Raw genomic sequence first — 16270 nt, 5'->3', positions numbered from 1 at the left:
TGACCTATCATGGCTTCAAGGACTCTGCTTACTGTCCAAGATAATGGTGAAAGCACAGGGAAGGGTGACAAGACTAATCCACTGATAGATTTCCTGTATCACGGTTTCCCCATTATGTGCTTATTTATCAGTATCTCCACAGTGCTGCCAAGCTGGCAGTGAACTATTTTGGGCACAAATGTAGCCCACCAGAATTTCTGATATGACACTTAACAAAAGCAGTATGTGATGGAATACAAATGACATAGCTAGGACTGCAAAAAGAGGAGCTGCAGTAGATTGCATGGGTGGCACAGTCAGCTAGGATTTATCTATAGCAACTGTCTCAACTTAAAAACAGAAGAGTAGCTACCCTATATTTAAATACACTGCACTTACTGCTACACTACCAGCTGAAGATCTCAAAGCACTTTACACATTTTATTAGAATATGTCTCACATTTTCTTTTACATTATGCATTAGTATCCTCATTTTATAGATCATGGTAAACAATCTGTCCAAGGTCTCACAATGCAAACAACCACATGATCAACTGAATGTAATTATCTGTGAACTGGTCATAAGAGTTGTATTTGAATAAAGAGAAATCTTCAACAACAAGAAAATTGAAGGTATTTTGCCAAGTATTACCAATTTGAGCATATAAACCTCCAGATATAGACTAGAAGAAATATTTCCCACCATTGTTTGGTAAAAGCAGCAGTGGATAAAAATACTAAAAATTTAGTAATTAATTAAAGAAGTTAAAGTTATTTAGTTATTTTAATTTAATTTAAATTTAAATTAGTTATTAATTAAAGAGTAAAAGTTATTTGGATATTAGCTTAAAACGATCTACCAAAAAAAAAAAAGTGAATAGCCATATGTTTACATCTGTGTATGTTTAGACAAGACACACATAACTCAATCATGATGGGCAGGACAGGATACTGATTTTTTATATACTTTTTAAAATACCCTTTCTTGTATAGCATAACAGCATTTTTCAGATTTTTATTATTATTTTTTTTTTTTAGCTAGATGCTTAACTTCTTGCTGTATAGGGTATAAGACCATCCTTTGAAAAAGTCACTAAAATCAACACTTCATTGAACTGTTTGTGCTGCTCACACTGCTGCTGCTGCTGCTACTGTTTATCAAAAGGCCATTTTCCATGAGGTTAGCTCTTATGCCCAGAACCCCAGGGAAATGTTCACAGCTAAGGACAATACTCAATACAGCCTACAGTAGGGCCATTACAGGCAAATTGTGCACATGAAAATGAAAATCCCATTAACTGGAGTGGTTCTTTTCAAATTTCCCACTAGTAATGCTGACTTGCACTAAAGTAACTAAACAGTCACAGAAGCTCAGGTAGCTGCACATTGGTACAGCAGCACAAACACTCCAGCTGTGGCATGTGCAAGGCAATGGGATTTAATTTAGTCCAGAGTGAAAGAGAGTTAAGTCAAATGACCGCACATATGCCATGGGCTGAGAGCTCACACCACGCTCAGCTGGCACATGGTAACTTGCTAAAGCTGGAATAACTTGACTACGTAGTTTTCAGTGAATTCATTTCACACATTCCTATTACGAAATAAATTTGTCCTATTTCAGTTTTGCTTAAGCAAATACAATTTCAATATGCAGCAAATTGTTCTCTTTTGGTGGAAAAAAACGCATGTTTTAAACATATACTACACAAAACTTACCATCTAAAAGACAGAAGTAAAATTTGCATCCTAATCTGAACCTCTTTAAAAACAGATAAAAACAGATAAAATAATTTTTTTTTTTCAAAATATTTCTCTATATTCTTTATTTTAATGAAGAATTTTGTACATTAACTTTCATTTTGGCTATTCGTATCCCTGCAGTCTGTATTAGTGGTGACCATTTGTTGATGTATGATGAGATGTTGCAAGGAGATTCATGAAGTGAACTAAAGTGCATCAAAAGAGCAAATAATTGAAATGTAAAAAGAGAGATGCCCTACTGCTCAGTGTAAAAATATTAAAGACAGGACTTTGCTTGATTAGAGAGGCGGGACAGCATTTCAGATAGCAAAACATCTCTGTACATATGTACATATGGATCCCATTCTTTTACAAATTTACCAGATCGCTTCTGTTGAGTATCCAAGCATTAATTTTCCTTTCTAAGAAATACTTTTTAAAGTGATCCAAGCAAGCTGCCTTATTGATGACAGCATTTGAAAATCATCAGTGTTTTTCATTACACCATAAAGATGCTATAGCATCCACTTTCAAGTGAGTTTGTGCAGTGACCACTTTTCAAACCCTTTGTAGTTACAGTTTAAACTAGTTAAATTGTATTATCAAAAAAGACTTGGCGTCTTGCAGGAAAACAGATTACAGATCTACTATAGGTCTGCATCAGACTTCTTTGCTGCAGTGGAAATAGCAGTTTAAAATAAACATTATAATTTAAAGATTTTTCTGGATAATCTATTTGCAGTTCATATAAAAATGCATTGTTTTCATGCATATTACACGTTAAACCTTCTGCCTTATTATTTGCAATGTCTTAACAGACAAATAGCAATTTTGCTTATTAATTTCTTCCTCATTTTATAGACAGACAATCTAAAAGCTAATGTAGCAATATGACATGAACACTGCTTTTATGCTGCACAGTGGAAATGCTACATAGAGCAAAAATTGCAAAGCAAATAATTTCAAGTTATTTACATGCTTTTTTTCCTCTCTTTAAACAATTATAGATAGGTATAGATATACAAACTTTTCTAGTGTATTAATTATGGGGAAATGGAGGCTAAACACTAACACCAACCAATCTGTCCTTGCTTTGCTATTTTTCTGAAACATGTCCCCTCACTGTATCTTCAGCAGCAGGCACAACAAGGCAGAAAAGCAGTCTTTTCAACATTTTATCATAGAACCTGATGAGGAACACATTTTGTCAACACTGTCAATATCATAATAAGCATACTGAAGACCTAAAAGCATAGAAAATATTTTACTAGTGAAACAATAATTGTGGGGTTTTTTCACTTGGGGGGGGGGGGGGGGGGGGGAGAAAGGAAGGACACTGTTGCTGCACAGTCAGTAATGCCAACTCCCTGTTCTAACCTTATGCTCAAAACCTCAAAATAAATACTTCTTAAAACTTAAGTGATTATCACATATGTAATTTTAATACCCAAATTCACCAAAAAATATTAGCAATGATGGCTTTGGTTATTAGTAGAATAGGACTGTTAAGTATCATATAACTAGCATTAAATATCATTTTCTAATGCAAAAACTCAATAGCAAATCATACAATTGCTAAATGTATACCAATACAGGTTTACCTGTACCAGACTACAAGATAAATTTGAAAATGGAAAATGACAACTGACACCCGTGGATGTTAGAGTTGAAGCATCTTTAGTCATGAAGGACAGAATTGTTAGTGTAGTGAACAATTATGTGAATTTATTGCCAGAGTAAATTAACAGACTAAGATATGTAATAGATGGTATACAGTTTCTATAGAACTTCTAAATATCTCAGCATTAAGAGAATAAAGTGTTTAATGCTTTTGGGGAGTTGGTTTTGCTTTTCGACCATTTGGATAGCAGACCGTATTTCCAGAATAAATGTTCTAGTTTTCAATTACAGGGTGATTGCACATTTGTATAAATAAGATGCATGCAAGAAATTATAGAATATTACAATAGAGTTGCTATAAAAGCTGAAAATATCCTTCATCATCCATTAACAAGGCCTTTTTATATTTTTGAAAGGAAATCATTAATGCATTATTTTCTCATGAGAGATATTATTTAATCAATTTAGTAAATCTTATGCACTTGCAACAAACTTGAATAGAAAAAGATATACATGTTCCTGTACTTATGCCAAGATGCAATATATATTCCCTGAAAGAGAGAAGTGCATAATTTTAGGTGTATTAGACCCCTGTCAAACATATAGCAAGCAACACTTTCAACTATGGAGAACCCTGGCTGTAAACTAATAATATTCAGGATAACTTCAGTCTGAAAGACTCATGCACAGACTGACAGTGCATCAGGGCATGCTTATCTCATTTTTTCAGACTTGTAAAATGCCTTTCATCTGATTTTCATTTTTTGTGATACATTGCAATAAAGAATAGGTATGCCACTGTAATAAGACTAGGTTTTACAATTAGTCATTTTCATATATTCTAGTACAAATGTTGATACAAAGATTCTGAATTAAAAGCAATATGGATGATACATTTTATAAACATGACAAATAGCTTACAAATAATGACTCATTACCTTCAAAGAATATTGGGACAAATACTGTGAAGCTGTTAACTTTTGTAAAAGGCAGACTTTCAATGAGTTACTATGTTTAAATTTTGATTCCTTTATCACCATCTCTTCATCTCTTATTTAAAAATGAATTCTACCTTCTCGTTCACTTCCCAGCTATCTCTTTTCCAAATCTTGATATCCACCCTTAGCATTCCACTTTACACAATAGTTATTTTGGGTGCTATTCTGAGAGTACAAAATGCCTTCAATAACACACTTTTTTCTTTTTCTTTTTCTTTTTTTTTTTTTTTTTTAAAAAAAAAAACTCCTGAATTTGGGGACAAAACTTTTTAAATTTTAATGGCATCAAATGAAGCATTTTTCTTGCAAACAGCTGGGCAGAGATTGACAGTTCACCTGGCCTTTACTACAGATTACTTTTGTCTAGCATTAGTGTGGTTTTAAATGTCATTGGCACCTTGGGATATACTCTATGCTTCATCCTCCACCTAACCCAATTAGCCTACTGAGTGAATCAGTATTCTCAGGGTCTTTTTCACTTCACGACCTAAACCATATTGGGCATTTCTTTTTTCCACTGGCTGATAAGTAAACTTTCTAATAAAACTTAATACATTATTTTAGAAGACTGCCCAATTTGTGGCCAGAAATGCATTAATAAGTACTCTATGCAAAGCAGGCAGAGTGAGAAAGCATGGGCTTCATTCAGCTCAGTATCCTTTCCCATCTGCAGGGGCTCATGTTAATGGGGACAAGTGTTGTAATTTAACAACATAATCATACTGCACACTCTTAGCATCACAGGTCCTTTCCTGCCCTGCCGAAGTCTGTTCAGTTGCAGCAGCCATTTCATAGCCATCACATCATGGAAAACAGACCAAAGTTTTTGGTTTAATTGTGCTTAAACTCTTCTCCTTCCCTCAAGCCCTTCCACCTCACAGTACAGGCATTTCGACTGTCTCCAGGATAATCAAATTCTCTATTTCTGTATCTCAGAGATAGCATTATTTCCAGTCTCCAAAACTGTGTCCTAGATCACACGATCAGCAAATCCATACGTTATTTCCAGCTTCTAATTCTTTTCAATCTTGTCAAAGCATCTTTAAATGAATGTTGTTTTTTTTTTAATTAGTTGCCATAAGGTAACACAAAAAACAAGTAATATTTCCCACAATCTTTGACATAACCATCTTATTCAGAAAGATTTGTAGGAGGTAACAAAGTTGCATTGTACAGAATTTGCCAATTAATAGAAGAATCCCTTTAAAAATCCTTTGAAAATGGAAGGAAAATGTTTGTTGTTTTTTTTAAGTATATAAAGTAAATATATTGGTTGGCATGGTCCGAAGAGTAAAGCATTGCTCTGCTTACAGCATCCCACAGCACCTCAATTGTTCTGTCTTAAGTATCATCAATAAAAACACATGCTAGATTACTGTTGTTTTTATAAAAGCATCCATTTTAACTTAATTATGTAAACCTTACCTGAATTATGGATTTCAGTGGAGTTAATCATTTTTTACACCAATTGACTAAGTTTGCGTGCAAGCTATACACCCAAGACATACAATTTATTGGATGAGAATTAGTGATGGAAAGCAAGCAGAATATTTCTATATGAATAAGAAACAAATCTATAGGATGCCTTGTTTTCTCTTTCTTACAATAAATGGTGATAGGTCACAAACATTTTTAAACTAACAAATGAATATTTCGGTTTCCTTATCACTTTAGCATTTCACTCTTTTTCTTTTCAAGTGTTTTATTAAAACAAGTTAATTCTGGGAAGACCTATAGCTAAACTAAGGCCACATAAAATAATCTAGTCCAGAAAACTGATGAGTTATCTCACTACTTGATTATCTCATAGAATGGAGTCACAATTTCTCAGAACTAAAAGGTGTGCAGACAAAATATTTCATATTCATTTTCTATCAAAAGCACTATGGGTAATCATTCCATTTGATAAAATAAATTTAAGATTTTTAAAAATTCAAATGCACTGTATCTGCACTTATCTTCACTAAGCACTCAGATGCTCCCATTCATGAATGTATCACTGTATTATTGGAGTCTCCCTGCTGTTCCTGTATACACATTTATGATTCATGTTCTTAACATAAATCAAATTACACTACAATGACTGGAAAAAAATCTACAAAGAATTTCAGTACCAGGAAACTGAGACCACAGAAATACCAGAAAGTAGGTGAAAGTAAAATAAGATGCCTCAGAAAACTTGTACTGCATCAGATAAGAATTGTACTAATGGTCTTGCTTATGAACTAAACTTGATTTTATATTCATTAAGGAAAAGGTGTCTTTTCTGCTCATGTTAACTAGCATACAGTAAACTATTCAAAGCAAAAACCCCCAGGACAGAAGGGCAACTAGGACAAGGCAAACGATATGACAGAGTAAGACAATATTCATTTTAGGTATCTAAATCAATAGCCTATGCTATAGCCTGGTGGAACATTCACAGAGCATCTTAGGCCCTCTGTCTGGGGGCATATTAACTGAAACATACATTTAGCTACATGTCTTTGTGAGTGCAGGAAAGTTACAAATTATTCTATGTCAGGCAAGCTTTTATTTATTTTTACTAACCATTAACTACCCCAAAGCCAAAGCAAAAATTTATCCCTGAGGAAGGCACTTTTTAACTCCGATAAAATAAAATCAAAACTAGAATAAAAGGGAAAAAAAGGGAGGGAGAAAAAAAAATATTATTAATCTTTTAGTTCTTGGAAAGAAGTAAAGGATAATGAAAACATAAGGAACTAAAAAATTATTTGCAGGAAAAAAAAAATTGTTAAAGAAACCACAGCTGATAGTTAATAAATGATTACACTAACAACCCTCAAGCAGTATCTGTGTTAAGTGACAACTCATAAATGAGAGAACATGGCACTACTGCATTTGGGTTTCTCTCTGTATTAGACACACACACAGAATTTGTCCCAATACTTCTGCATCAGAATGAATTTTATTTCACATTTATTAACATGACAAGTTGCTGAATAACAATTTGTGGCAGCTTATGCTTCATTTAAAGAGAGACAGCATTTCAAGAACATTACAACAAATGCTGTTACTGCAATGTCTTTCGTTTCATGTCATTGGTACAACAAACAATATACCCAGAAAGCTCAATTTAATTAAGTCTATTATGTCTAGCACAAAGGACGCATTTAAATCAATATTATTTCCCATACACTTAAAAATACCATATCAGCCTATTTTCATTATACCCCTTTTACAAAGATACTTCACATTTAATTGCCCAATGAAACATGCAGTATATCTGAAGTTTCATATTTACAAAGGCAAAACTTGATGACTAAAAATGGTGGAAATAAATGCTGTCAGAAGATCAGATCTCCCATTATATTTTTTACTGTGTACAGGCTTAAGCTTGAATACCTTGTACACTTTGAACAGTTGGAGTTTTTTGCTTTATCATTTACCAAAAATTTTACAGTTTATTATAAAAGAGCATATACAAAATCATTCATCATCTAGATTTCAATTGAATAGTGCCACTTGTTAAGAAATTAGTGTACCTTGTCTGCTCTGAATGAAACAATGTCTAAAACATGGCCATGCTATCAAGTCTGGATTTTTTGGCAGTACCTAAATTAGGACAATTATCTCTTTGTTTCTCTAAATGTTGGGTAAGCTACTGACCGTCACGTAGAAGTGATAAAAAGTCAGTTTGCTACTCACCAATAAAGTAGTTGTTTCCTAATGCAAGCATTTCTTCAGAAAGAACAAGTCCACCCAGTGCCTGGAGGAGAGTGACACTTCTGCCATCAATAAGCGAACACTGCTTAAACCCAGTGGTTGTCACCTTCCACAGCAGGATAAGAGAAGCAGTAGCATCTTGCCTTATTCTAAGAAAATAAACAATAAGAATACTTACAGCAAGGAAAATTGGTGTTATCAGCAAGTACATCAAACAAAAGCTTATCATCAGAGAAGAAGAACTTAAATGTAGCAAATTTGGAACCAGAAAAAGGCCTGAAGGCTTTCATTGTGTCCATAAAATAAATAAATGCTTCAACAGTAAGACTTGTATAACAGTATACATAAAGGCAGATTTAATCGTACAGAGTCTCAATTTCTAATATTTGAAGGACACCATCTTAGTGTCCAATAAGTGTTTTATATAAAAACAGTACATAATAGTAAAGCAGCCTTCTTCACCGGCTGAAATTATGGCTTTTGAATAGTACCTCCATTCTACAACTACAACACTATCATTTTCTTCTCTTGCCTACTGAAGAGCATTCAATGTTCATTCAATACAGGGAGATAGATCCTGGTAGAAACACTCATTTGTTTGATATACCAGATCGAAGGTTCAGAACAATTTATTCCTGCAAATCAAATGAGTCGTGTAATGCTCCCAAGGTCACTGAGTCAGTGGTGCCTTCCTAAATATTGACAGGTTGGATAAGCATCTACAACTGCATATATACTGCTGGCTCCACTAGGGAGCACTGTATCTATGTTGGTGTTGCTTCCCTCTCAGGATACTTTCTTCCACTAACCTCATAAAGACAAAATAAAAATCTGTAGTATTTCTGGCAAGTTCCCAAACATTTGCACTAATTTCATCTGATAAATCACAAATGAGTTTGAACAATCCCACAAGAGTTCAATCGCAACACCATCGTACTGCTGAGAACTGCTAATTCTCGCTTGCCAAAAAGAAGACTCCAAATACCAGGAGATGAAATTCTGTTGCACAATTTCCTATAATGAAATTGTTTCAATCCTACTGAGAACACAGGGTGGTCTCTCTCATTTTTTTATATTATTATTAGAGTTCAAAACAAGAAATGCAAAGTGTTCCAATTATATTTGTCATGAGTGCAGCCTTTGCACCAGAGGTCCTACTACTTTGGTGCTTAACAAAGGAAATACAATGTCATGAAGATGGATATCAACCTGCATTTATCTGTCCAGATTAACTGACAAAATAAAACACTATTGAAAGTACATTGTATAAAAAATGACCAAAACCAACCCTGTATACTCTGCAAACCTTTTTAAAATGGGGTCATTCTGTCATGAGTCTTACAGTTATAGAATCTACAAACTTCAGTTTATTCCTAATAAAAAAAAATAATAATAAATCTCATTTGCTTACATATTCTAGTCAGCTAGAGCATCCACACTCACAGGTCTCTTCCTTACTTAGGCTTAAATGCTCATGAATGAGAATGATTCAAAGTCCTGTGGGAAGCACAGGACAGCTCCTACGTTTACAGTTACTGCTCCAAACTGTCTGCAGCTTGTCTGCTCGCAGCAGTTTGTTTTTTCCTGTAACCATGGCCTTTTTTAACTGAAAGCTGGCATTCTGAAAGATAAGATGACAGTATGAGAAAAGTAGGCTATTTGGGGAAAATCTAAGTCTAAAATTGCAGTAAAGTTGTGAGCCAGAGAAGAACTATGTTGGCAGATTTTTATTTGAAATAATATTTTCAATAGAAAATGCTTTATACCAGCTGATAGAATCAGATATTTCTAGGAAGTCAGGTTCTGTTAATTAAAAGTTACAAACCAAGCATTTTATTGAAAAAAGCATGAATTTTAAAAGTGATTAACAAAATAAATTCAGATTTTTGAAAAATGTTATTTGTAGAACATTCGCATCAAAAATGTTATGGCTGACTGATGACACCCAAAGCTATATTCCAGAAATTAAATAAAAATGCATGAAATAAGTGTATTTATATAATTATTGATAATCACTTTCCATAAGGAAATGCATTTGGGGGTTAAAGAAAAAATGTGTTCACTGCATGAAGGAGAAAGGAAACATTGCATCTTCTCCAAACTGACATCTTCAGCATGCCTGCCCTAATTCCTAACACATTCTGATGGCCCAGAGACAGTTTACATGCTTGCATCTCCTAAAACATTAAATATGTGGGAAAAGTTATATCAAGCAAAGAGCTTTCATGGCACTGCTAGATGCCTGATGGCTGTCTGAAGTTCTTTCATATACTTTAAACCATTTGACAAACCTGTGTATCCATAAAACAGTTGTCTAAAATAGCAAAGTGAATTAAAATAAAAGCATTTTTAAATTCTATCACATAGGACAAATATTCTTACTTTACTGATGTGTTCTGTGGAACTTCAAAGGAGACAAGCCGGCCTCCAGCAGAGGTATTGGAACTGGCATTTCCACAAGCCATATCTGGGGTTACCTGAAAATAAAAATAGCTTTATTTAACACTAAACCACAAAATCTGACCAAAAAAACAAATAAAATAAAGCACCAATGATACAGCAACTATCTTTTCAGGATGGGCAAAATCATTCACCAAAATATTTACATTAGAAACAAACAATATGAAAATTAATTTAAGTAACCTTTTAATTTTTTGTTCTAACAAAACCTTCTTGCATACAACTGTGGACTTCTAAAGGTATCTTCCTTTAAAAGTGATCACATAATTAGAAAAAGATAAGTGGGCTTCTAGTCTTTTGAAATATTAAATAAAGCTCTAACATTTGCCACATCCAAAAAATGTTGCATCATTAATATAGGCAATTCTGGAAGATTTATAACAGCAGATACTGATACTGTCTTTCTACTATATTGAAATGTTTGTGTTTTTTCTTTTTTTTTTTTTTTTTTTTTCCAGACTGCTTACTTTTAAAAATATTTTCCCATTTGCTCTAACAAAACTTGATAATATTATTTCCAAATACAAGTTGCTTCAATAAATGGAGCTTTCAGATGGAGAAAAATGATGAGTACAGTTAAGAGTGAAGGGACTTATTTGCCAAGTCTCCTGCAACTAGTAGGCATGGAAATCAGCTACTGCATGAGCTGGATCAGGACGCCATGCAGGATGGCATACAACACTGAGAAATCACAGAGACCTCCACATACTTACTTGTGGAATAGTAATTTGTCCTGGTTTCAGTTAGAACAGAAGTTTCATTTAGAACAGAATTAATTTTCTTCCTAGTAGCTGGTGGAATGCTGTGTTTTGGCTTAGGATGAGAAGAGTGCTGATAACACCCCGATGTTTTAATTGTTGCAGAGCAGTGCTTATACCAAACCAAGGACATCTCAGCCTTTTGCTCTGTCCTGCCAACAGGCAGGCTGGCGGTGCAGTAAGAGCTGGGAGGGGACAGACCCAGGACAGGTGACCCAAACTAGCCAAAGGGGTATTCCATACCATCTGGGGTCATGCTAAACAATACATAGGGGTGGCTAGCCGGGGGGAGGGGGCCGGACTGCTCGGAGTTAGGCTGGGCATCGGTCAGCGGGTGGTGAGCAATTGCATTGTGCATCACTTGTTTGTACATATTATTAGTAGTAGTACTATTATCATCATTGTATTATTATTGTTATTATTGTTATTATTACTTTTGTTATTATTATTTTCCTGTCTTATTAAACTGTCTTTATCTCAACTCACGGGCTTCACTTTCCATTTCTCTCCCCCATCCCAGAGAGGGAGGGGGAGGATGAGCGAACGGCTGCGTGGTGTTTAGCTGCCGGCCAGGTTAAACCACGACATAATTTCATAAAGGCAGTTTAAGAACCATTACCATTTCCAATTACACCTTTATTTCAAATAAGTAATATTTTATATAGGATAATTGGCTCTTTCTATTTCTGTTAAGCAGTTCTCCGGTATCTTCATCAGCTATGAAATAACACATTAAATTGAAAAAAAAAAAAAAATCAGTCAATCTCACCATAAAATTATTAGGCAGATTTTGCCATGCTATTTTTTAGTTACCTGGAATGTGTGTACAACCTTTTTACATTAGCCTTACTGGTGAAGTGAAAACTTATACCTGACACACTTCCATGAATTAATCATCCACTAACAAAAAAGCCAGAATCTAATTTGTAATTATATTTATAATTCAAATTCATATTTTAAATGTTACTGTGGAACACCTGTGAAAACACAAAAAATAGAAGTCCAGAATATGAAGGAAGTAACTGTTTTTAGGGGGCTTAGTTGATTTTGATTCAGGCAAGACAAATGCTCAATATTCACATCTCCACAAAATATACACATTACTCGACTTACTTCTTCCTTACTTCATTCTCTTGTTTATATAATATGAATACATATATTTTATGAAAATAAAATGAGATGCAATTTTATTCTTTCCTTAAAGAAATAATAATAGTTTTAAAGGGTAATATACCCATTAAAATTTCTGAATCCTGGAAGTAAAAATTTCAAAGCATGATGAAACAAAAAGGAGTTTGGTTAACACTCTTCCTCTTAAATTTGCCAACATTTATACTTTCATTTTCTTTGAGAATCTAATGCCTACTGGAACAAAGAAAAGAAAAAAAATCAATATCTTTGTTTTTACACAGTCTCATGGTATATCCAAAAATATACTCATTAGAATATTTATATAGTTCCACATTTCATGCATCTTTTACCTTGGAATACAAGGAGGAAAAAAAAGGTAATTTAAGCTCTTCATTTACTTTACTATTCTATATTAGAAGTTTGTAAAGTAAAAGGTAGATCTATCTTTGAAACTATAATAACAAAAACAACAATGATAATAAAGCAAGAATTGAAAAAAATTGGCTTCATAATGAGAGCTGAGTTAATCCTGTGAAAATGGGGAAAAAATATGGTTTGCAAAGCAATCAGAATTAAGGATTATTCAGCATAAAAAGCCCAAGTAGAAAATATTTTATTGGTAACCAGCAGAGCAAAAAGCAAAATACAGGGGTTTGACTCCTCTGCTAGGAATACCTGTAACGTTTGATGTCCTTCTCCAAGTAGAAACACCTTGTAATTGTCCCTGATGTCATTTGTTATGAATCTGATAAAATAATTATCCAAACCAGTAGGATGCTAAATGTGGTGAATGATGGAATTTTACAACAGCTGAAAATTGACTTTTTTCTACTACTAAAATGGTACTTGGATCAGACAAAAAAAAAACAATAAAAAAGGAAGAAACAGCAGCACTCATAAGGTCAAAAAATGGTGCCAGCAGTACTCTATTTCAGACAAATACTATGGAGACAAAAATGACAGTTTTGACACCTGAATTAGCAAATAAATTACAGCGAGTTTTTTTGTTTTGTTTTGTTTTGTTTTTGTATCCGTGGGATATCTGTACAAAGATTTTTAAGCGTGTCTCTCCTGTCTTAACAGAACAACCTGCAAAACTGAAAGACTGAAGAATAAGGGCAAAGAAGACAAATACATTACAATAATAAAGGACGCCAAAAAGATTAAAACAATCTGTGGGTCTCATTCAAAACAAAAAAAAAAATGCACTGAAAGAACCAGTGGAGACCTAAAACAGAACTTACTGGAAAATAGAGTGAAATAATTTAGAGAAGGTAGAATGAAGAGCATATGATAAACTCCAACTTCCTATTCTAATCACTATTCAAAATTTTAAAGTGAGATGGTTATAGTTAAAAATACAAACAGACCACTTAGTCATTTAAAAATAAATTTTCAAAAACAAACAAACAAAACAAAACAAGAACACATATGCCTTCAATGAGATCAAACTCTTCCAATACTCCCCTGCTGCATCCAGTAGTACAGATCCGTTAAGCCAGCAAGGAAGCTCCTTGGGGAACAGACTTACAGATACAACACAAATGATGCAGCTATTTTAAAAATAGTCACCAAAAAAAACTAAATCTTCATGCACCTGCCAGAGCCTGAGGTATGGTTAGGAGGTGTTTACAAAGATAAGCTCCCACATCAGCACAGATCTTATGCTCTTCAATATATTACTTACAGTTTAGACTTTTTGAATACCAAATTTCTGACAGGAAATATAGTATTCCCCTTTATATATATATATTCCATAAGTTTGTGTCTTAATCATGTTTTCGTGTTTTTGTTTTGTTTTTAAATAGAACACAATATACAAAAACTACATTTCTGTTTCAACAGTTTTAATAGTGTTAATTTTTTGAGTCTTTACATGAGTAAAAGAAGAGCGGTGTCTGAGAAAGCAAGAGGGGAGTCTCCAGAAGAACATCTATTACTACAGTATCTCCCTGGACATTAAAAAGACAGCAGTGACTTGACTAGATGATTACCTCATCAGTCCATAGTACTAGCATAGATGAGATTGAAAAGGAAATCAGCTGCACTACCTAGGAAGAGATCAACAGATTCTGCTCTTCTATACTATACCTTTTCTAAAAAATTAAATAATGTGAATTGTGGAGACAGTCACATAAAATCTCCATAAACACACATAATTCAACATGTCCTGGAACACGGACAGAGATCCCAAGGGAATATTTTTACATTGGTCTTTTTATTACTTTGGTAGATTAACTGTACTGATCTTTAACTTGATGAGGCTAAAAAAAGTAACATACAGATTCTAAGACCACATAGCATACCTATACGAAGTCTTTCACTACTGATAATAGTTCTCTGAAGATATTTGTTGTAAATTAAATTTCAAAGCATGTTTCTTGGAAAGCTGACCACACTGGCATTTGCAATTTTACAAAGCCTTATCATCACTGGTAGGCTAATCCTGAACAATGCAAAAACACAGTCATTCTGCTACAGTGATAAATGTTCACGTCTTCTGTATCTCAACTCTCCAAGCTTAAAGGACTGCAGAAAGCTTCTACTTCCTGCAAAATACACCACACTGTCCTCAAACTTAAAAGTAATGACCAAACACATTAGCCTTAGCGGTTTCACAATACCCTGTTAATAAGATAGTGATGAGTATTTCCGAATAGTAATGAATATTTCCAATCATAGAACATTTTGACCAGGAATTTTGAAGACTCCCTATCCTTGGAGGTATTCAAGACTTGACTGAACACAGTTCTGAGCAACCTGTTCTAGTTGACCCTGCTTTGAGCAAGGGAGTTGGACTAGGTGGTCTTCAGTGTTCTCTTCCAATCTCACCTATGCTGTGATTCTGTGAATAAAAATTCTCTTCATGAGCCAACTGTCTACTAACTCTTTCCTGTAAATTGTCATTGTAACTTCAGTGATATCTCAGCTTTCACAAAACCCCACTCCAGCATACAAAACAAGCGCTTCGTTTTGAAAACATTCCCAAGGGTTACACAAATAAAGAAACTTATAGATATGTGCAAACAGTCATGCAATGTGAAGTGGCACTTTCCTTCTCTATTAGCTCTGAAAGTTCTCTTTGGTTATTCTCTTATCTTTCCATCTCAAAAACCATTCTCCAGCTATTACTCCTAATGGGGCAAGAAAGAAACCTGCACAGCCTTGCAGCCAAAGTGAAGTTGGGCAAACTGGTCTGGAATTAAACAGAATACATGAACAAACATATCATTCCCATGCATTCTTCTTGAACTAAATAAAAGAGCTGTACATACACTTATCTTCAATAAAATTGTCAAGAAAAAAGTAGTACTTACAGGGAAAGAATGCTCTAGGCTTAAAAATTTAAACATGTGCTTAAGCATATTTGAAAAGACATCATGTTAATAAAGAAAGTATGAATATTAGTTCTTTGAGAAAAACAAGACTGTGTTAGGGTGGTCTCCCATGAAAACTGATGTGGTCATTAAGAAAAACAACCTTTCCTTTCTTCAGGAGCACAGAAACAGTTGTGATGAATGCATTATGAAGAGTGTTCTTGCAAATACTCTTTCAAATCTTTTTCCAATGGATTGCATATTAACTTTTAATTCAATAAAGTAAGTTTCATAACTTCCAGATTTGCCTCTTCTAAACATATAACTACTTTTCCATCAGGTTAAAGCCTGCAGGATTTCTTCTTTTCCAGATCTCAAAGGGTGTCAAGAAATATCTTTTATTTTCTGAGAAATATAACATGTCTGTCAGCTGTCATTTACGCAAGGGAAAAAGTACCGTAGAGAATTTAAACAGGTTAGATATTGACTACAAGATCTTGAACTGCTGTCTGCAGAAAATTAAAAAGGAAAAGGGATGTAGGAAAAGCCAACCTAATAGAATGAGAAGAGAGGGATCAAT

General features: G+C 34.1%; 1 protein-coding gene across 1 annotated transcript in view; it reads right to left on the bottom strand.

The window, feature by feature from the left end:
- DNER (delta/notch like EGF repeat containing) overlaps positions 1-16270 on the bottom strand; it is a 119970-nt gene that overhangs the window by 52578 nt on the left and 51122 nt on the right. The window contains exons 3-4 of the mRNA XM_032193157.1: positions 10407-10501; positions 8007-8173 (exon numbers count right to left, since the gene is read on the bottom strand). Of these exons, the coding sequence (XP_032049048.1) occupies positions 8007-8173; positions 10407-10501 (262 nt within the window). The remainder of the gene's footprint in view (positions 1-8006; positions 8174-10406; positions 10502-16270) is intronic.

The sequence above is a fragment of the Aythya fuligula genome, chromosome 9 (assembly GCF_009819795.1).
Source record: "Aythya fuligula isolate bAytFul2 chromosome 9, bAytFul2.pri, whole genome shotgun sequence".
In the NCBI taxonomy this organism is placed as follows: Eukaryota; Metazoa; Chordata; class Aves; order Anseriformes; family Anatidae; genus Aythya; species Aythya fuligula.
The sequence above is the reverse complement of the archived record's forward strand: the minus strand, read 5'-3'. Positions and strand labels throughout refer to the sequence as shown.